The 22,631-nt window shown below is 50.3% G+C and overlaps 2 protein-coding genes across 5 annotated transcripts in view; both read right to left on the bottom strand.

Annotated features, from left to right (window-relative positions):
• Window positions 1-1,933: 1,933 nt before the first annotated feature.
• Window positions 1,934-15,014, bottom strand: Dmrt3 (doublesex and mab-3 related transcription factor 3). Its single transcript, XM_042262132.2, has 2 exons — window positions 14,434-15,014; window positions 1,934-3,622 (listed from the first exon to the last, which is right to left on the bottom strand). Exons 1-2 carry the CDS (start codon window positions 14,900-14,902, stop codon window positions 2,640-2,642), a joined length of 1,452 nt encoding a protein of 483 aa, XP_042118066.2. The 5' UTR covers window positions 14,903-15,014; the 3' UTR covers window positions 1,934-2,639.
• Window positions 15,015-21,172: 6,158 nt separating this feature from the next.
• Dmrt1 (doublesex and mab-3 related transcription factor 1) overlaps window positions 21,173-22,631 on the bottom strand; it is a 112,720-nt gene continuing 111,261 nt past the window's right edge. For all 4 annotated transcript variants that reach the window (XM_042262140.2, XM_042262154.2, XM_042262147.2 and 1 more), the window contains exon 5: window positions 21,173-22,258. In XM_042262140.2, coding sequence (XP_042118074.2) covers window positions 22,095-22,258 — 164 coding nt within the window. In that variant the 3' untranslated portion in view covers window positions 21,173-22,094. The remainder of the gene's footprint in view (window positions 22,259-22,631) is intronic.

Genomic DNA, 22,631 nt, shown 5'->3' with positions numbered 1-22,631 from the left:
CTCCCCAGACAGGGAAGGACAGACTGACGTTCAATGGGAATCAACTTCTAATCAGACTGGACGGGCTTCCGGGTCAAATACATGGCGATTATTGGAAGTCCACAGCCAAGCACCCAGATGCTGTGTGACAGTTGGAATTTATCTGACAGTGGGGTGATTTCTCCTGACCACAACATCCAGATGTTCAGCTCCATGGGAAAGAGAAACTGAGTGCTGTGGACAGGTGTGTTTGGCTTCCTTGAGCTGGACATGCTTCAGCAAGACAGACTTGGAAAGCTGAGTCAGAATCCAAGAGGGAGGGCCACTCTAGAGGGGCTCAGCTATTAGGAATGCAGAGGAAACCGGATACAGGAGCTTAGCAACCCATTTCTCACTTTGGGAGCCCTGCCCACTTTTATCACACCAAAATATTTCTTCCTTCAAAAGATAATACCTAGGGAGAAAAATAAATAAGAGCAGACCTTCACCGGCTCACACGTAGGCTGTTGCACAGTTTTACGATTATTCTGAGCCGGGCGGTGGTGGCGCACGCCTTTAATCCCAGCACTCGGGAGGCAGAGGCAGGAGGACCTCCGTGAGTTCGAGGCCAGCCTGGACTACAGAGTGAGTTCCAGGAAAGGCGCAAAGCTACACAGAGAAACCCTGTCTCGGAAAAAAAAAAAAAAAAAAAGATTGTTCTGTCATAAAGATGTCTCAGACAGTGATGATCCAGCTGTGAGGATGCACGCTAGCCGATGGTGCCCCACCTGGGACCATTTGACCTGGGACCATCTAGAGGCAGCCTTGATGACGGCTTAGTTCACACAGGAGGAGGTTATCAATGCTTGTTAAATGTGGAGCAAACCACGGGAATGCAAATGTCTTTTAAAATACATTCGCCCTGGGCAGACTCAGATACTAGACACCACATCACGTCTTTGAGTTCAAAAGGCAAATTATTCTCTCCTCCATTTCTCCCTTATGGAAGCCTTAATGCTTACACAGAGCCTCGATAACAAAATTTTTACTTTCAAATATTCTGGCATGTAACTATGTCGACGAAATACGTAACAGTCCAATCAACACAAGGAATTGTTCTCACGCAAAGATAACTCATTCCAGGGGCGCCTTGTGGAAACAAAAATGAGAATAAGACCCTTTTGCCGGAGCCGTTTGGGCTTGGGGGTGTCTCAGGGTGAAAGTTTGCCCTTTGCCCGTCCCTCAAGCTTATACTTGTCTGGGGGGGGGGGGGAATATGCTCCCTGCATCTCCTCGTGTAGAGACTCTGGGGTTTTGATTTCCTTTCCCTTCCAGATTCATACGGTTCACAACATTATTGCCTGACCTAATCAGTCATCACACTTCTCAGGCATTTCAGAGAACGCAAACAGTAAGTTATGGGGTCGGGGTGGAGGGCTCACACAGTGTTTGAAATTTCTCTTAAAGAGCTGAGAGAAGTTTGCCACATACAGCCAGCCGCCCCCCCCCCAAAAAAATGCTTTTCCAAAGAAAGGTGTGGGAAGGGAGCCCTAAACGTTTTTGCCTTATACTAGAATTGGCCAAATGAACACGGGGAGAGCCACACCTATATTCTGCCTGTGAGACTGTTGGGCTTCCTAGAGCAACAGCGTTCATGGACTTCATGTCCCTAGTGGTTTGGGGTCAGGTCTCTACGAGACACACCTCTCATCTTTCTCTCGCTCAGCTGGGCACTGTTGGTAGTTTTTCATTTTTATTGTGTCTCGTTGCTGTGGTTTGGTTTGGAGTGCTAGGGTCTGAACCAGGGCTTACCCCTGCAGAACCCGGGCTCCACCACTACAGGATATGCCCGGTTTGAGATGGGTCCCACGGGACGGTATCTTAGTTTCGGACCCTCGCGTTAGTGGCGAGCTTTTCCCCCCAGGGTTCCGTGTTCGGAGCTCTTCCTTCCGCGAGGACAAAAGACATCAACCAAGACCATCTCCTTAGTTTATTTTTCTAGAGTCCTTAGCATGCTACATTAACCTGACAAAGCTTAAGCTTGTGTTCATTTCACGATACATTTCATGCAGTTCACAGCTGTGATTGACTTTATATCGACGCGACACATGTTTCGGTTCAGCCATGTGAAAAGAATAATTCTTAATGGAGTTTGTCTCTGAAAACTGTCCAAGCTTAAATGAGCGTGGTCGGTGTAGTCCGCTCTGTTCTGAGGCGCAGTCTCTCTCTAGAATGGGAGCGACTCGGCCCTGTTCACAGTCGGTTGGCAACCAGACCACTCCCGAAGGTTTCCAGTGTCCTGAGGAATCCTCTTTTACAAAAATTGCATTCAAGTATACTATTTCACTTAACAATCCAGGTCGAATTTAGGAGTAAAGCTGATGCTCCATCTAAATCTCCCCCCGGGGCCCAGCCTCCCCAGGCAGTCCTTAGCCTTAGACCCATTTATCACACTCAGCACTACATCCACAGAGCAGACCTATTTGGCATTTTCCAGTGAAGTGCAGGAAATTAAATAAGTTATGGTTTTATTGCTAATGTATAGACTATTGAGCACAGTCACTTTGTGAAAACAGAGGAGGAAAGAGTATACAGTATTAGTGGACTCTCCTGGGGCGGGGGCGGGGTTCCGGCACACACCAAATGTCACCTGGTCACGACCCACAGGTAACAACAACACTTTAGGATGACGTGTTGAGTATTCTCGAGTCCGAGGAGTCAGACCTCTCGTCATAGTCGTCCTCTGTGTAGATGGACTGCTTGGTCACGATGGGACACCCATCGTCGGGGATGGAGATCCGAGGGTCCTCTGTGGTGCGGGAGGAGAGCACGGGGGGCGAGCTCCGGAAGACGCTGGTGGAGTTACTAGGGAAGGGGCTGACGTACTGAGACCTCAGCTGGTACTGCTGCTGCAGCGTCATGGTGTTCCAGAGGGTGACATCGTTGGGCAAAAAGGGGCTCGACTGGTTTCGGGCCAAAGTATTCCTCAGCATCAGTGGGTACCGGGGTGGCTGGGGGAAAGGGTGCTGCAGGGGCACGGCCAAGGGGTTGGGGACCACGCTGCTGGAGTCCGCCGCCGAAAAGCGCAAGGTGTCGGGGACTCGGAAGGCCGAGCCCACCGACCACTTGGAGGAGGAGATGGGGTAGGAGCCCAGCGTGTGTTCGAAGAGGTGGCCGCTGGAGGGCAGCACCAGGCTCTCTTCGGCCGTCCGCTCCGCGCCCGCCGCCGCCGAGGAGCGGCTGGACAGCAGGACCTCCACGGCACTGACCAGGTCGCCCCCGCAGCCTTTCAGGATGAGCTCCAGCACAGTGGGCTTCTGGTTGGGGAAGATTTTCTTCAACACTTCCAGGGGTGGCCGGTTGGCTTTCAAGCTGAAGGGCAGCGAGACGGTCCCCGACGGGCCCTCGATCAGAAGATGACTCTGCTCGGCGGCGGCGTGGTACTTGGGGCTGTCCGGGCAGCCCTCGGGGTTGCCCCCGTTTTTCTGCATGGCGTACCCCCCTTCATCCACGGATACGATCTCGGGGCTCTCTGGAGTGAAGCAGTTCTTGCCTTTGACCGCATCTGGGGAGCTCCTCTGGTCCGTGTCTTTGTCGCTGAAGGCCTCCGCAGCAACGGTGTCTGCTGCACTGCCGCCGTCCCCAAGTCGCTCCTCAGTCAGATCTGGAAGGCAAGAGAACAGCTGGGTTATAATTAATCCCTGCCTGCTGTGCCCAGCTTCCGACAGCACTCGGGCTTCCGGGAGGATGAGGAAGTTGGGCTCAGAACACGCTTCCGGTCTTTAAAGAAGAAATGGAGAACTACTGGCAAATGGGGTGGGCAGGTGGAGTCTATAAGAGGATGGAGCGATCAGCTTGCCTTCAATACAGAACGGCCACGTAAGCCAGGAACCACAGAAGGCTTGGAACGTAGGACACCAGCTACCCATTCAGTGGGGCTGTGAGGCTCCGAACCAGACCAGAGCACAGAGGAAGGCCCCAGGAGGGGCTCTGGCCATCACCACCCGGTGTACACCACCCCCCAGGGCATTTTAATAATCCCATCCGCTTCCCAGGGTGCTGGGTTTATGCTAAATAGGGCTTGTGATTCTGACAGGTTTTTTTTTTTCCTTTTAACCAGGTTACCATGTATAATAACTAGCTGATAAAGTTTCTAAGCAAAAGATAAATACAACCCTTGAAACGACTTGTAAACAGCCACTGGAGGGTCAGGCAAACTCAGCCGCCTGGGCCTTGAACTAGAGGCCCAACAAAGCCGGTTCCAATTCTGGATGGCAGGGCAGATGATGCTAAAGAGGAGAAGAAATGGCTGGAAGGTTTGGGAGCTGAAGAGGGAGCCCTGGTCACCATGGAAAGAGGGAGACGGATGCCTCTGTGTGAACTGGTGGAAAGGCCCTACATGCAACGCTCCCAATGACAAAGAACTTCCTTAACTGAGTCAGGACCAGCTATGAAACAGATCAGCTGCCAATTTGACATTTTAAGCTAAGACAGTGTCCAGGAAAGCAAGCTTGTAGTGCTAAACAGGCAAGAGTACTCGGGGTTTTATAGTAAATTCTAACAGGACTGTAAACAAAGGAACACAGATTTTTTTTTAATTAGCAAATACATGCAAATAGATTATTATCCTTTAAAAAAAAAATAATGTGCTAGTTGTGGGTGCTTAATCCAGAGTAACTGATCCGAAACAGAAGAAAATCCATGAGGGAGGCAGTCGTCAGGTTGTAAGCTATGTACATCTGTGTTTTCTCCTCCAGCCTCAATAGCCTCATTGTAGGCCTCTCTGTGGGCAAACCTGATTGTGTGCAGATAGCCAGAGGTGAAATTTCATCAAAGAAGCTTCTAGAAGGCACCCCCTCCTACCTGTTGTTGTTTACTTTAAGAGCTTTAAACAAAGGCCCATTGATAGACATTTTTCAAACACCACATGTACTTGAAGTACAAGAAAAAACAACGAAAACCCATGGCCAAATGTGTGTTTTAAAACATTCTTAAATTATAATAAATCACATAACTTTCACCCACATGTAATAAAAATTCATACTTATCCCAATTCACTTTCATTACATTACTGTTTTGTTTTGTTTTGTTTTCAATAAAAACTATTGGGTTTCTATTGTGGGGTTCATTTGTAGTCTACACAGTGAATCTGTCCTTTGCTTCCACCGGTGATGCTGGGATTCACCAAAGACCTAGTTTTACAAGAGAAACGGAACATCTCTCCCACTGTTTCCCAGGACAACAGGCCCAGCTTTTATCTCCCAATTATTGAGCTCCTTGAATTCCATGTCCTTGACACACAAGACAAAAACCAACCAAACAAAAAGGCTCATGGAGATTTATATTCTAACCAGCCTGCATCATGCATTCCCCTGACTCCTGACCCCATCCATCCATAACTCAGCTATCACTCTATTCCTAAACCCTGGAGAAGGAGTAGACAGTGACAGTGTGTTAACTCTGAAATGAGCTCACAATTGGATTTTGACCCCTGGTCAATGGAGCTTTGGAAAACAAGTTCAATACTTGCCCCCATGTAATACAGAGATTCTATTTAAAGTGCCATGCATCTCTAGGCACCTAAATTCAGCTTTAATATCTATTATTAGCATCAAGTATTTATTGACCTGGAATAGGCCAAAACAAGGAAACAGAATAAAAAGATGGAAAAACAGCCGGAAGCATAAGCTCACAGAACTTATTAACTGGGGAAATAAGATGCATGTTCTGGGCAGAGTCTGGGAAGCATCAGACACATTGTTCAGAGGACTCCTGAGGTTGGAGCAATCCACATGCTCATCAACAGATGAAGGGCAAATAAAATGGAATGTTATTCCACCTCAAAAAGGAATGAAATTCTGCTATCTGCTGCATGGAAGGAGCTAAACAATGGTCTAACTAAAACAAGCTGGCCACCAAAGAAAATGATGTGATTTCATTTCTACGAGATGCTTAGGATGAATAAAGTAGAGAGACAGAAGAGGCAGGACTAGGGGAGTAGAGACAGGGGCTAGTGCTTAATGAATACGGAGTTTCAGTCAGGGACAAGGAAGACGTTCTGGATGGATAGTCTGACTGTTTTAAAGCATCATAAATGTCTTTAATGTCACCAAGTTGTGTACCTAAAAATGGTGAACGGTACAATTTGTTTTGTATATTTTACCATCAAACAAGAAAAAATATGACAGAGTATCACAACAGCCTGCTGACAGTCAAGTTTGTTCTTGTTTCGTTTTTTGCAAGAGAAGGGGAGTTAAAGGCACACACCTTTGGGAGTAATCCACACACCTGGAAAGGCCACAGCTTGCCTGTCCTGAACAGAAACGTGGAAAGCTGAAAGCAGCTTTGAGTTTTAAAAGGTGAAATTTCACTGCCCTGAATGAATCCGAGCACTGAGTGTCTGGGGAAACAACTGTTTCATCAGCTTGGTTCACTCTTCCACAGCTCACTTCAGGCTCCAGGTAACCGCAGCACCGGAAGGTTAGTGAGGGAGATTTAGGACCGATGCTCTGGCTACTCAAACTTACCTACATCATAAAAACGTATTTTTTCCTCAAGGTGGCAACAGATAGGCTGTACCAGTCCACTAGACCCTGGAGGGCAGGATTGGCAGTCGGACGGGACACAATTCTACCTTTATATCTGTTTCCCAAGTTCTGCAGGACACACCTCAAGTGATCTGACATGGCTGCTTGTTCAGTACTTGGGAAGCTCCAATTACAAGAGACAACAAAGCCATCCTCCCCTCTTCCTGCTGTCCCAGCCCTGGTACTGAGACTCGCCAGGGTACTGTATACACTGGGGTACTTCTCGAGGAACAAAGGAGGCCAGTGCTGAGTCATCCACAACTTGGAAGATTTCTGGACTCGTCAGCCTCCCATCTCAGTGTCCCGACTATGGCTAAATGTGAGGAAAGCTGGCAGGATGTCCTAGGAATCCAATACATGAATTAAGGGCTTTCCAATCCACTGAGCTCAACACTGCTTATAGCGTGTTCCCAGGGGAGGCACACGGCCAGTGAGGGAAGCAGGGTCACATAAGACGGAACACAAAGTCTTGTGAGAGGTGAACGTAAGCAAGATGTCCAATACCCAAGGGTACTGGGTTTCAAAACACAGCCAAGGCAGGTGGATCTCTGAGTTCAAGGCCAGTCTGGTCTACAGAGCGAGTTCCAGGACAGCCAGGGCTACACAGAGAAACTGTCTTGAAAAACAAACAAACAAACAAACAAACAAAACAACAACAACAACAAAAACAGAGCTAAGGATGAGAGACCTCAAAACCCCAAGACAAACTCCTCATCCAAAAATAATTTCTGAAAATCAGAAGAGACAATCCTTGCAATTTGGGGACACATGGCATCTACTATTATACCTAAAATAAAGGCACTGCAAACTACTGTAAACACAGACTTTCACGAGTAATTATAGAGGGGGAGATTTAAGGTCAGCAACAAAGAATAATTTAATAACAGGTGCTTCTTTACATTTCCAGGGGTTTTCCCCCTAAATGAACTCTAGAAATCATTTGAGTTGGTCTAAAGCACAAAGGCTTTCTAGATACAGAAACATGGGACTTCAGTGGAGAAAATGAAACAGGAAATATTCCCACAACCCTCTGCCTTCCGCCGTATTGGAACCGAGTCTCTAATCAGAACACTAGAAGTGGAGCATATTTCAACCGACAGTTTTAACTCTCTAGACGGTACAGGAAGCGAAAACCACCTGTCAAAAAGCAGATGGAATCACAACACAATTTTTCTGTCATGACAAGCCAGTCACTACAAGTGAGGACATGCTTTTTAAACATCGAAAAAAAAATTTAAATATTACCAAATACTCAAGCTTTCATTTCATAGCCCATGAAGCAGAAATACATTCCATTCAGAAACAAACTTCTTGTTCGGTTTATGAGGGCTTCAATTAAGGAGAAGACATTTTCTTTGGAAAAACAAAGACGCCACCTTCTTAAGCACATATGCCAGATGATGACAACTATACTTTTTTTTTCTATAAAATTTAAGGAGAAAAAAAAAAGGAACACATGAAAGTGTCTTCCGGTCTAAAAAAAATTACAATTTGAACCATCTAATTTTCTTTGAATTTCTTCATATAAAAACATAACTTAAAAAAAACATATTCAAGTATTTTTTTTTAAAAAGGCCTGCCATATGTGTGAAACAAACGTTCTGCTGAGAATACATCGAAATGGAAAAGAGTGTTGACTTCCCTGCCATTGGTTTTATACATTCTAGCCAATTAGTGCACAAAACCTAAATCCAGCTACCATCTAGAAAGAAACATCTAAATGACTAGATCCTCCTAACTCAGAAATCACTGGGCTCGCCCTCCCCACAAGGGGGGGCCACGCCTTTAACATGTAGAGCGTCCCATCTCATCTGCTGCTGTGATCTGGGGGACATAGACCTCTAGGTAGGTCCACAGTGGGTCACTCTCACAGGATGCCAGTCTACACAGATATGGCATGAGGAGCCCGGCAGAGGCTTCCTGGGTCCAAACATTTCACGGAGCAGCAGTTCCTACTTCCTGTGGACCTCACACTAGGAGGGAGGAATCCTTAAGAACGGGATGAGCAGAAATTTGAACTAAGTGGGAATATTAATACATCTTGTTCTAAAAATTTCGCGTGCGTGTGTGTGTGTGTGTGTGTGTGTGTGTGTGTGTGTGTGTGTACATGAAAACACCCGTACTTTGCTTTGTAAAATAAAATAAAATCAACACTGGTTTAACACTGTATAAAAAAGGCTTCGAGATGATTTCCTTACCCGGCCTGGTGGTGCGCATTTGCAATCCTAGCTCTCCAGAGGATCCTAAGTGTGAAATTCTGGAACTTGAAGATTTTGGGTCGGGGGAGACACTGATTAGAAAGGGCTGGTGGCCTCAAGGAAGTACAGTTTGCAACTGTAGACTTCCTGTGCCTTACGACACTTCAGCCTGACCTCTTTCTTAGAAGGCAGAGGCTGTCAAACAGCAGAGGAGAAATCTACCGTCCGACCTGAGCACCTGCTGTTTACAAAATGCAGCTGGCTACTTGTTTATCCATCTACTTCACAAATCCCCTCAAATCCCTTATACCCCCAGATACTGGGCGAGGTAAGAGTATACCCAGGTGACCACAGTATTGCCTAGGCCTCCAGGTAACTAATCTTTTGCAAAACTCCAAAGTATCTGCTGAGTTGATGGGATTTTATGACACAACACAGCAAGTCACGCAGAGGCCAGGAGCAGGGCAGACTGCGGTGTCTTCACACAGGAGGGAATATTATAAACATCCACACAGGAAGACACTGAGCTAAATAAGACACCGGTTAGTATTGGTGGAAAACAGTAGAACATTGATGTCAGCTTGAAATTCAAGGCTGACTAGGAACTGTACTCAAGAGAGTGCAGAGTCCAGAAACAGTTAATGGTCTGGGTTTTTCATGATGTACTATATGAGGGCAACTATATTTTTTAAAACCTGTTTAACCAAACATCAAAATAGAAACTGTCGCCCACCTCTCTACCTTAATTCTCCTTCTCGAAAAAGTAGAGTGTGTGGTTTGGGCCAAGGGACAGCTGAGGTGCTGTGGGTCAGAATGTGTGTGTGAGACAAAGTGGTGGTCCTCTGATGGCCAAAGGCCTACCATATCATCAGAGATACACAAGACTACCAGGGACTCCAAGGACCTGGGTGGCTGATGGCCAGAGGGGTCTGCAACAGGTTAAAAGGTGAAAGAAAGGAGGCAAGCCAGAGGGGAGGAAGAGAGGAGGCAGGCAGGCAACCAGGCCGGCACATGGGTTCTTCACTGAGCCCTCTTCCTCCCGGTCAGGAAGAAACGCAACAGTTCCAGCAGAAAAGGTTCCCAGTCCTGCAGGGCCTTTGATTTATGAAGATTTACCCTCTTCCCTCTGTGGAGCTGCTACCAGAAAAGTGCTGACTCCCTGCAGAAACGAATTTCTCATCAATGCTCTTTGATTGTATTTTGCAAACAAAATGCCTGTTGCTTGGTAACATTTCACTTGAGCCTGACCTTCTCCAAAAGTTATTGCTATCGGATTCGATTTACACTGTCCTGTGATTACTGTAATCTTTTAAACCCGGGAGTCCATCCATCAGGGAAAGGGAAAGTTGGTTGTAAGCGGAGAGCACTGCCACCCTCCAGATTTATAAGCACCACCCCCCCCCCCCAGTAGGCTGAGGGGTTCTCTGCCTGGCAGACTCTGGTTCCAGCAGGAGCACCCTTATTTTTCCTTTAACTGTGTCCTAGGCTCTACCAGACAGACAGACATGCTAGCATTTCCATGTCCCTCAAGGTAGGCCAAAGCAGGGAGGGAGTTGAGGCCCAGAGGACTGTGAAGGGAAAGCTCTGGAGGCTTGCTGGAGCCCTTAGGTGAGGCAGGGGCTGTGGTGGGAGGAAGCAGGCTACCTTCAGGGCCGGCACAGAGAAGTCACATGTCCATGCTGCCACCAGAAGCCTCTCCTGAGATCCCTGGGCCAGCCCGGGTCCTTGGTCAGTCATTACCCCCACCTCACTGTGACTGGCCTCTCCAGCAAATCTAGCAAGGCCAGGACTGGATGCTTTACCCCAAAGCCAGCTCAGAAGGAAAGACTAAGGTGACAGTCAGGCTGTCCCCTATTTGTCTCTATCTGGCTTTTCCTAAGGCCCCCTGCTTCAAATCACGCCTCTTAGAGCCAGAGAAGCTTTGCAATTCATAGGTGTACATCCCAGGTGACTCTTAATTGTCCCCATCTTCTCCCTGGCACTGGGTGTACAGTCAGACAGGATTTCCTTATCTGGCTTTCATGAGTACTCCCTTAACACAAGTATTTCTCTGGGGGAATTAAAACAAAAAAATAAATAAATAAAGCTAAGAAGGAAGCAGACTGGGCCACCCAAATTATAAAGGTGCTTCAGTGGGAGGCAAAATAAAGTCAGTTTTCCAAAATCAGCCTCTCTCTCTAGCCGCCATGTTTTGTTTTTTTTTCATAATAAAGGACACCTCACTTCCCTATCTAACCCGCCTCTTCAGCCACTAACCAAATGCTTCTCTTTTTATTTCTTTCTCCTTCAAAGAGCATTTAAAAAAACCGAATATATGTATATATAACATATATGTGTGTATATAACATATATGATATAGGTATATAAAACCAACATATCACACACACACACACACACACACACACACACACACACACACACACACACACGGCAGATACACACCACAGCCACAGTTCTTTCCTTCCCAGGCACCACAGCCTATGGCCACCCAGGATCCTCCTCCAGAGGAGAAGTCTGGGGTGAGGCAGCCAGCTACAAGGGACCGTGACTGCAGCGCCTCACCTTGGCCATGACCCTTAAATTCCCTCATCTCAGAGCCCAGAGCCCAGAGCCTAGGGTCCTGAAGGGCTGGCTTGGCTGGATGAGACTGCTGAATCAGAAGTCCAGGCGGCTGCCAGAGGTTAAGCTTCCCGTGACGTTTTCATGGGGGGAGGGGACAAAGGGGACAGAAAGGGGGTAGTGCAGGTGAGTTCCAGTGTCTACAGAAAAGGTTAAGTTAGAAAGTGGGGCGCCATCAAAATCTAATTAATTACAGGCAGAGCTGGTAGCAGAGATTGATTGACAGGCAGAAAAAGAGTGCCATTTGAAGAGGCCTTTCAATCCGTAGCCAGAAGAGTCAGAAGGAACTTCTTAAATTCGCATTGAAAGCGGTGCTCAAGCTCAGGCAACCGAAGGGGCGGATAAGGAAAGATTTCTTCCAGTCAGGAAGCCGAGTTTTGGTGTCCACAGGTCTCTCCCTGAACCGTGTGGGGTTTCTCCCAGGATGCCTAACGAACATCCTTCTCAAGGCCTGTTCTCCTCTCACAGACTCAGAGAAGGAACGGACTCCCAGTGCTGGTGCACCTGGGCTGGTCTTCAAGAACAAACCATTTCACAGCTATCTATTGGAGGCCCTCTGCCCTTCAAAAAGTTCAAGCAGGTTCTCAAGATCCAAGTTCACAAAGGAGCAGATGTGAACGGTTTGCTAGCTGACTGAGCCGGCCGGCCGCTGAGCACAGACTTCCAGCCCTCCCATCCCAACAGAGCCTCTTACTCTCCGAAATGGAGTAACTTATCCAGGAAGATCCAGCGTGCTTCTAAAGATGCACAGCATGTCACATACAGGAACATTGAAAAAAAAAAGTTCAGGAACACAGTGACAGGCAGTCTCAACCAGGAGTTTTAATTTGACTGCCAGTTTTAATGTTACTTTAATTAATTTTAATGTTGACTCCCAACAGAGTGGCTTTTTTTTGATGTGTTGCACAGAACCAATCCACTTATTTATTTGTGTTCCTAGTGAAAAATTATAGTCAGTTTTGTTTTATAAACCTCCCCCAAGCCTACTGATGATTTTTTTCTTTAAAGGAATGCGATTGATAAAAGCAAACAAAGTTAGTGAACGTTCAAGGTATGTGGTGTGACCAGCAGGAAACTGAGCCCTGGGTCCCTCACAGCTTAGTCTCTGGAAGTTGCCAGCCTTCTACCTCCCCCCACCCCAAGTACTTGCTCTCACTTCGGAAGGCTCGGGCTCCCCCTGAGTATTTGGTAGAAGCAGAGGGAAGGAAAGCAGGCACCAAGTCTGATTTGTGCTGTTAAATTCTTTGCCCTTTTTTATTCTCCCAAAGTTTAGGCCCTGCGGTTGCTTCAGCGGGGTTCCTCACCCAAGTCCTTCTCAGCTTGTTTTAGGTTCTGTGACTCTTCATGCATTTCAGAGGAGAACGGTCGGAGGAGGAGGAGGGTCCCAGGACGCTACAGGAATCCCCTCCTGAACAAAGGCCACCGAACTCAAGGTTGCCGCACTACCAGAGGTGTTGGTCGGCAGATGGGCACTGCATAATGCCGACCTGAATTTCAACTCAGACTTCTGCTCTACTCCTGAGGACTCTGGTCCAAGAGCCAGGGAAACTGGAATGGAAAACTGGAAGACGGTAGCAGGGAATCACTTCTTGAACGGAGACCAAACTCTCCTATTGCTCTCACCTGAAGGACAGGACAGAACCAGAAAACCCTCTTCTCGACAGTTTTTCCTTAGCAAATCCACAAATATGAGCAGACGAGGGAGCGGCGCTCCAGAGAAATGCTTGTATGTCCCTTGTTGTTAAATATCCACAAAACCCGGTCGGCAAACTGCTTTCTGAACTTTAGGCCTAAAGAGCATAATTGAGCCAGCCGGAAGGCGGGACTGATCTCCCAGCCACCCAGCAACCTCACCACACACCCGGGAGTGTCTGTCTTCAGCAGTTCAGCTCAGCACTCTGCGGCTCTCCAAAAAACCTTTCTGAAGAAGAGCCAGCTGTCTCCGAGGGGCTGAGGAAGTGGAGGCTGCGGCTCTACCCACAGGAAAACTGTGGGCCTTTCACCCCTAATTCCAGTACACCCCATTCCGAGGAGATGGGCCTGGTTGCCTTTGTACATTTGCCCAGTGAGGGGGAAACACCAGACTGGTGCCCGCTGAATTCGGGTTGCTGAGAGGGGTCAGGAGCGAAGCCCAGGGTTCCCTCCGAGGAAAGCGAGGAAGAAGCTTAAACTGGAGGCAGCCAGATTCAGGAAGGAGCAGGGTGACCGAATTAGATAGAAACTGGGGTCTGCCCACTTTCAGGGCTCAGAAACTCCAGTTAGGCCATCCCACCCCAAATACAAGCATTTCCGAGAGGAAAGCCCAGAAGGAAGCAAGGTGGCCCAGAAGCCTCCCTTGTTCCACAGGCGGCTGAGCCCGCCCAAGCCTGAAAAAATACTTGCTAGGTTTCCCCCACTTTGGGCCAAGTTTTGTTTTTAATTTCCTCAAACCACAGCAGCTTGGGAGACGGAATTAAAGGACTAAAGAGGTACTTCGGCCAAAAGAGTTAACTGGTCTCACTTTGAAGACTTAAGAGACCTTTTTATCCACAGTTCTTAAAAGGCGACTCTTTTTACCGAATTCTTAGTCTTGAGTCCTCTTAGCCCAGCTAAAGAACGTCTGAGCTCCTTTAAGTTAAAGATAACGCCTTTCTTTTTGCTCCCGCGTCCCAGGCCAAGCCAAGATTCACCTAGAAACAGCAAAGCATTGGGCCCTGACTGTTACCCCGCTTCTGCTTACCTCTATCCCCAAATGAGAGCCCCCCCCTAAAACCTGCAGCCAGGAAAACCCGCCTCATCACGGTGCCCTGAAAGGCGGTCCTCCCAGACATCGTTTTACATCGTTTGCAGAGCACAGAAGGCACCAGGAGACAGGGGCGCACAGCCAGGCTATTTGGCCGGCCTCTGGCGGGCTCCTGGGTTCCACCTGCATCGGGTGCAGACTCTCAAGACTCAGGGCGTCCGGTGGGGAGGTAGGCCCAACCGGGTCAACCTCCCGCACACTTGCCCCTCGGCCTTCCACACGGATCCCCGAGGGCACTCGAAGTTTCCTCGCTGGAGGAGGCCGACCCCCGCCCCGCAGACGCTCTCACCTGGCTTGGCGAGCTGCGCCGGCAGCGTCCCGGGCTGGGGCTCCGCGGTCCAGCGCAGCGCGGCGGTTGCAGCCAACTCGGCGGCGGGACGAGGCGGCGCGGGCGGCTGGGACTGCTGGGAGGCTGGCGACGACTGCGAGGCGGCGGCGGCGCTGGCGGCGGCGTCCCCCGGCGGAGGGGGCCCCGGCAGAGCCCGCAGCGAGTCCGGGATCAGGCTCTCCAGGCTCTCGTTGGCCTGCTGCCGGCGCAGCGCCACCTGAGCCGCCATGACCCGCTGCCGCTCGATGATCAGGATGCATTTCTCGCAGGTGCAGTCCTTGAAGCGACAGTAGCGCTTGTGGCCCTTGAGCCAGGACAGCACCCCGTGGTTCCGGCAGCGCGCGCACTTGGGCGTGCGCTGCAGGGGCGCCCGCGGCGGTTGCGACACCGGGCCGCCCATGTACAGGTAGGGGGAGCCGTAGCCGTTCATGCCCAGGGGCTCCCCCCGGCCGGCGGCGGGAGCGGGGCGGCAGGAGCTGGACCGCGGAGCCGGGAGGCCTGCTCCCGGAGGTCTCGGATGGTCTGCGGTGGCCGGAGGTACCGCAGCAAGTCTTCCCAGCTCCGGAGGCGCTCGCAGCCTGAACCGCTTGGCTCGTGGCCTGCCCGTCCCCACGCGGGCCGAGTCTCGGTCGGCGGCTCTGGAGGGCGCAAGCTCCACCCCGCTGGTCCTCCCACGCCGAGACTCTCGGGCCGCTGCAAGGAGCCGTTGAGAGCTCTGGTTAAGGTCTGAGCCAACTCCTCGGCTGTTGCCTTCCTCTCTGGTTGGACCCAGCACCTCCTCCGCTGCCCTCCCCACTGCCAGTCCCTCCTCCCTCCCTCCCACCGCCACCCCCACCCCCAGGGTCCCTGCCTCCTTGCACTCCCCACGCACACTTTTCTCCTCCCTGGCATCCCTCGGGTTCCTGCACCTCACCTTCACCACCTGCAGCCAGCCGGGCCTCTCTGGCGGGGGCGCTCACAGCCCCCCTCCTCCAAGCTCTCCACTACCCCTTCCCGAGGCGGGAGGGACTGTGCCGCTGCGGTACACCGGGCGCGCTGGGCGGACGGGGCGCGCGCGCGGGGGAGGGGGGACCCGGAGGGGGTGAGTGCTTGTAAACGAGCGGGCAGGCCTCTACCCTACCCTCTCAGGATGCTCCGGGCCTGGTCTAGAAGCAATGAGCCCTAGACCCACACTTGGCCTCAGCAATTCGGAGCTTGCAAGGGAATTAAGGGTGCGCGGCAGGTCGGCCCTGGGAGGACCAGGTTTCAAGTACAAAATCTTGGAGTCAGGAGTGAGAGGGGTGGTTGTGATCCGGAAATTTGGGGGCTCTTTTCTTCATTTCATTTTGCAATCCAGTTTCTTTTTCGTTGCTGCAGAAGAAAATGAGAATTTTTTTTTAAAATCTGTCAGGCTTCAGTAAGACAACCCGTTTTGTTGGGTAATTTTAATTTTCTACCTACCTCCTTCTGTCTTTAAACAACCTCTGCCTTGAAAGACCTCTCTCTGCTTTGGAAGGCCGGGAAGTGTTCTCTTGGATGTTTTCCTTAAGCAAGGTGTAAACTTTCAGAGAGCGGAGCTAGAAGACACATTAGTGGCCCCCAAGTTACCCAGTATGATCTACTAGTTCGCGCAACGGTCACTGAATCAGCAACCAAGCTCCGGAGTTGCCCAGTTCAAATCCCCACAGGCGCTGTGATTTACTTACGGATAAGGGATAAACCCTACTCATAAAAATCTTAGAGTGAGAGTGGGAAGAGGCTCGTGTGTAAGATGACCGCATAACCCTTCTTTTGTTTCTAGACAGCATAAACTATTTATTATTCTTTGCTTGTTTACAGTACGGGTTTGTCCAACGCCGGCTACCACTACACACGCACAGAGAAAACTGCCTTCTCCCATCCCTCCAAGAAAACAACCCAACAAAAATCAAGATACAACAACGTAGACTCGGGACCGGTTAACAGCTCCATTGGAAGGGGACCATGGAAGTCTTGGACGATCTGCTTGCTAGCGGCTCCGAGTCCCGCTTTAAGCTCCGCTCTTTGCGGTGTGGCTGAAAGTTAACGTAAACGGGTCTGTTGCGGTCCCTGACCTCTGGACTGCACAGAGGCCACAGTCGTTTTCTGGAGGTCGCTTTCCAGGGCCGACCCGACAGCCGGCCAAGGAGGAGAGCGCCGCTGGCCGTTTGGGTTTACTATGCATTCTAGGGCTGCACCGCCCCGAGTTCAAGCAGCAAGCTCTCGGCCTGGGAGAGTGGTTTGGAACGGGGAGAGAACTTGGAACGGGGAATATATAGTTGCATACCTTTTTTTCCCTCGACGCCTTTAGTCACCCGGGTTTCAGACGCGTGGAGGAGTTGGTGGATGTTGGGGGCTGACCTGGTGGAGCCCTTGCACATGAATGCTACCTCCGAGAGACTACCCCAAAAGCTGCACGGGACCGATACCCCTCCCTGTCTCTTGCCCTTTCCTAATCTGGCCCCTTGCCATCCTTCGCCAGGAAAAACAAGTTCCTAACACTACAACCGGAAGGAATTTCGTAAACTGTGGGGACGGGAGACAGAGGTCACCCGTCCGTCGTAGGGCCTGAAACAGGAAAGTGGGTGCCTACAGGAGTCAGTTCTCATGAACTGTGAAGGACAGGAACCTGGGGATTTGCACTGTTTCGCTCTGAATCTGTGTCTCTGAGAAACACAAGGACCGCGGACTTTTCTCAAAGCCGAATTTCTCCTAAATGGTCCGCGAAACGGATCCGGAAAATAAAGAGTAACGAGTTTCTCCCAGGAAGGAAAGCAGAGGCGCTCTGCACCAGGTTTTGGGGGGACATTTTCATTCTCAAGGCAGTCCCCTTTCCTTCCTGGGTCACCCAGCCACTCTATCCTGGTGCCACTCACACATTCTGGTATTATTTGGGACTGGGCCCCGTTTCACTCCAGTGAACATCGAGGGCTGAGATCTAAATACTCATTTGATATAGCGCGGTAATCCTTTTCTCATATTTGATGGGAATGTTTTCCATATCCCAGTATTTGACAACATCTCCCTATAGGGACAGGTTTGTATTTATGTTGGTAAAATGTCCCCTGCCTCAAAGTCTATTGTAACCCAACACCTGACAACCCCGAGTCCCATTTCTGTTTGCAGAAAGGGTTTATTCAAGCACATAATGGGATCCCAGCAGAAAGCCTTTCAGAACAAGGGGCTATGGTAAACTTCACCACATGAACTCCGTTTCCAGGGCTATTAAGCTTTTAATTGGAAAATAGCAGAGGAAATTTCAAGGTGACTATAACGTGTTAGCAGTTAGTTCAGAGAAGAAAGCCCATGCGGGAATGAATGTGGAAAGCATATGGTCCGAATCACGTTTAGGAGGAGCGGCCTGCTCCCACTAAGTCCCTGCAGCTTACGCGCTTATGGGAAAAATCATCAAAGAAATTGGAAAGGGAGGGGAGGATTACAAGAGAAAGTAACCTCACTGGACTACACCCACTCCCGCTCCTCTGGGTGGTGTGCTAGTGTTTTCAAATCACAATTAACTGGGCAAGTAAGATATGGCAGGTTAATACCATAAGGGGTGAAAGAGAAAGAAAAAAAAAACCCACGATGGGCGCTTGCTCCTTCTGGCGCACACTCAGCGGCTCGATGCGGGAATATCAGAAGCTCCGAAGGCCAGTGTTCTTGTTGAGGAAGTGCTGGTGTCTGATTCCAAATCTGGGGGTCCTGAAAGGTGTCATCCACCCCCCACCCAGCAACATTTAATCAAAGGACAGTAGACATCTGTTCTGTATTCTCACGCAGGGAGAAGTCCAAGTTTCTACTTTGTTGGTTATGTCGCGAACACGGTTACTTGGGTGTTGACAGGTGCGGGGTGGCAGGGCGGGGCTTGTAAAAACCCCTGTACAGGCAGGAAAACAAGTCACCCCTCTGCCTACCCAGGAACCTAACAGGAGCTATCCTGCCCTCACCCAGTCAGTGTCTCTCGGCATCTCTCTTTAGCCAGCTTCAAGTTAAAAGAAGGTGGGGTGACTGGGGCTTGGGGGCGGCAGTAATGTCCCTGTTCACCCCCAACTGGTTGGGGAGAGCCTCAAGCTCAGTCCTTATGATATCCCTGAAGCTCCTCTCCAGGGACCCGCATCCAGTAGGCCTGAGGGATGCCTTGAGCACCGGGAGAACGGTTCTGGACAGCCACTTACCCATACAATCTCAGTGGGGAAGAAGGCTGCCTTCGGATTAAAAGACGCGCTCCGCGCCTGGAGAGAGGGCGGGCTGTGTGCAACTGCTGCCCTGTCCTTGGGGCTCTAGAACTCTCCCCGGGCCAGCAGCGGTTCGGGCCTGGGGGCACATTCCTCACACTCAGCCTGGACGACACTGCCTGGCTCCAACTTTTGGGGAGAGTGTGCCTCTCCTGCATCACCTCACTCAGAGGTTTCTAAGGGTCTTCAGATGGATGGCCACACCCTCGCTGACCGCCCCCCATCCAGACCGTCCTGGGCGGGGGACAAGCCCTCGAACTGTTTTGGAAGGGAGACAACCCCCTTTTGCTTAAGTGTGCGTCTAGGGGGCGAACCGGGTCTCCTGGGTAGAATGATCGACAGCTCAAATACACAGCCTTTCTGTAGTTTTAAAAGCCAAAGATTAAAGAAAACAAAACAAAAACGGGCCAGGTGATTTGAGTAACGTTCAAGGGGCAGAGTAAACGTTTCCCTGCCCTAGGTCCTCAGGTCGAAGCGCTAGGTGGACTTCTCCATGACTTTTTCTTTTCCCCCCAGAAAAAACTCCCCCACCGCCTCCTGCCTTCTAGCGGAGAACACAGCGGCGAGTAAAGGCTGGGAGGTGCAGAGGGAAACTTCCCCCGCAGGAAGAGTGTGTGCGAGCTCGACTCCGGGAGTTCGAAACTCAGAACCACCAGGATCTGGGGGAGCGCCCCTCCTTCCCCCGCTGCAGCGCCGCCTGAAGGGGCGACTTCCGGCGAGAGTCCCCGCCCCCGCACACCTTGGCTCCGCCCACCCCTTCGCCCCGCCCCGGTCCGTGGGGAGGCTCCACCGAGGCGCTGGTGGGTGGAAGTTTGTGCGTCTGTTCCGAGCGTGGGCGGGGAGGAACGTCACAGTAGCTGAGTGGCAGACTAGACGTTTCCACCCAGGCTGTGTCCACGCCCTTCTCGTCCTAAACTGAGCCGAGCGGGGACTCCAAACGCCGCGTGGCAAAGTGCTGGCCGGGCACTGCAAAGCAGAGGTGCTCGGCTTCCCGCGTGGGCAAGCATCTTCTAGCCGACCCGCACACCTGCAGTGTGGGAGACCCCACGCTCTGCCGGCGAGCCTGGCCCACTGGGTCCACTCTACGTTCTGAGTGTGTGGACAGCAGCTGCAAGGGTCTGCTGCTGGGGTGACCGTGGCCGGGGTTCCGCTGCGCAGTCGACACGCTCGTGGCCTCTGCGCGTGGTACCCTGCGACCTCCAGCCTCAGCGACAGCTCTCCCATAACCCTCAATACTAGTAGGAGCTTGTCTGGCACCTCGATAGGAATGCCAGCCTGCCTCGGTTTCCCACGCGTGGTTTGCAGACTCATTAAGGCAACAACTCCCCGGGAGCTACCCTGCACCTCCATATTGCACGCATATGATCACATATGCTTGCCACACATACTACGGAACCACAGGAGAAAGTGGCCTTGCTGTTAGAAACTGGGCACCTCTAGATCCCGCTGCTTGTGGCCGGCTAGATTTATTCTGAACTGGTCCTGCCCTGTTTTGAACCGGACTCCTCCTCCTCCTTAGCAATCAAGAATAAATGCAAAGGTCGCGTCAATGCCACTTTACGAACAAGGCCCAGGTCTTTTCCTTACATAGATATTCCAGACTTGCCAGCCTATAGCCCGGCAAGGCCTGCCCCCATCACCCCGCTGGTACCCCTGGGAGTAGCCGGGTCTGTGGCTAGTCCCCACCGGTGTCCCGAGTCCTGGATGCGGCGCACACCGAGTTTGGGGCGAGCGGGTGGGCGTCGAGGCATTTTCCCGCGGGGCCCGCGTTGACGACCTCGGGACGGACACACAGACACAGCTTATGGGAGTCGGTGAGGGGTGCAGAACCTCTAAAGTGCTAAAGCGTGCACCCAAGCCGCGAAGCCTGAAAAGGGAGGGGACCCCAGCCGTGGGCAGCGCCTCGGGCCAGCGACAGCCCTCGGGCGGGGAACGGGAAAGCCACCAGGAACCGCTCCCCTTCCTCGCGCCCGCCCGCAGTCTCCGATGTCGTCGCCACAGTAGCTACAGCTGCAGAAGGGCACGGGCTGCAGTAGCAGCGGCCTGACAAGTGTGATAAAATGATCTTCCTTAACTAAACTCGTAAAGCACTGGGCAATAAAACTCAATCTTCTGTAAAATCCAATTAAGTCATTATCTGACTGATTGTATCTTTAATTGAAAACAGAAGAGACAGTAAATTTCTGTGATATATCAGGATCAATCGATACCGCGATACGATTCAGCCCCGAGAAGTGATTTATAATGTCAAACCTATATAGGTAACTCCACATTATTCTCTCTAAAACCACTGGTGGATGAAATTAAGAGTAAGTGCATTTAATAAAAAACAAGATGGTCAGGTTATTGATTACAACAGATGGGGGTGAAATCAAATAGATGTTTTCAAGGCACAGAGCGAAAAAAATACAAGTAATTTCTTTTTTTTCCCTGTTTAATGCGGCTCCCCAAATATACACACAAGAAAATGCAGTCATCAATAACGTTTTTATTTCAGGTACAGCTGCAACCACACACCACAATTAATTTTTTAGACTAGTTTCATTTCAGGATGGCTTCTGTAACATGAGGAAGTATTCCAAAAGCAATTTTTTTTAACAAAATAATGAACTCAAATTTCAGTGGTAACTTTTAGAGATGTACTTGTTTTCAACTCAGATTACAACCTAGGGTTACAAAATCCTCTCGATTGCCTCCATTTTTTCCCCTGTAGTAAAGAAAATGTACACGTTAAACTCATTCTAGGAACACCACCCAGGAAATGCCTCACCAGGTTACTTCACATTGTATTCTTTTAAGTTATCCTTTGTTGGAAAAGAGCCTTTGAACAGTTTTCTCTCGCTGTATTTCAGTTATGTTTGGATTTGGAGTGTGTGATACAACCATTGCCAACAGCCACACAGCAACAGTGTCTCCATTTACTTTCTGCATAGTTCCAAAGTCATTTGCCTGCTCTTCTCTCTGGTCAAGTACTTGGCTAAATTTATATTTTCTTGGTTTTATTAAAATCCCGAAAACTTGATAACAATCTAAGGCACCGAAGATTTCATTTTAATTCCCAAAATAGCCTGTAATTGTGATTACTTGGTCGGAGGACAGTCAATTAGTTTCTCAGGAAGGGGTTGGGGTTGGGGGGGGGGGGGGGGACAGGCGTGGGGAGGGAGAGAGAGACTCGACTACTGTTTAAACTTGATGAGCCAGGCACTTCGGTCTTTTGCAGTTGGTAGTCAGGAACCCTGCACTGTTACAAGTGTTTTAAACCTAATTCTAAGGAATATGAACCAAAACTTGTGAACGGGAACAGTCAAATCAAACAACAAACCCTGCCGAGAACAGAACAAGCCCTCTGCTAACTACCCTGTGGACACCGGGAGTTGACCGACCGGCGGCTCACTCGTCCTCATCCTCTTCCAGGACCTGGCTGACAGGGTAGCTGCTAGCCTCAGAGGGTGCAGTTTCGCATTCCAGAACTCCCTTGGTGCTCTCGTTGCTCATCGGAGAGCTGCTGGAGAGGGAAACCAAGCCGGAATCTTGACTGCTGGGCGGTGAGAACACTGGGAAGTGAGGGAAGAGACAGTATGTTAAAAATGGCTAGTCTTTCTTGAGTATTCCAGTAAGTTCCAACAAAGAGGCACTCTGTTGTTTCTATTGCCCCTCAGAACCCCTCCTTCACTTCCTTTGAGTAAAAGCCAGTCATACAGCACATCTGCTTAACTGAGGGCAAAGTGAGGTAGGGTAGCAGGATCCCAGACTTCAGGTTCATTGAGAAGCAACTGCCAACACACCACTCCACCCACTTTGGAAGATTCCCACCCCTCACCTTTAGGTAAAGGATGCTAATGGAACTCCTCTCCTAGAGATCCATACCTGAGCAGTGATCCCTAAGCAGGACTCCACCCCCTACACTTCCACCCAAGGAAAGGCAAG

Source organism: Peromyscus maniculatus, chromosome 1 (genome assembly GCF_049852395.1).
Source record: "Peromyscus maniculatus bairdii isolate BWxNUB_F1_BW_parent chromosome 1, HU_Pman_BW_mat_3.1, whole genome shotgun sequence".
Taxonomy (NCBI): domain Eukaryota; kingdom Metazoa; phylum Chordata; class Mammalia; order Rodentia; family Cricetidae; genus Peromyscus; species Peromyscus maniculatus.
The sequence above is the reverse complement of the archived record's forward strand: the minus strand, read 5'-3'. Positions and strand labels throughout refer to the sequence as shown.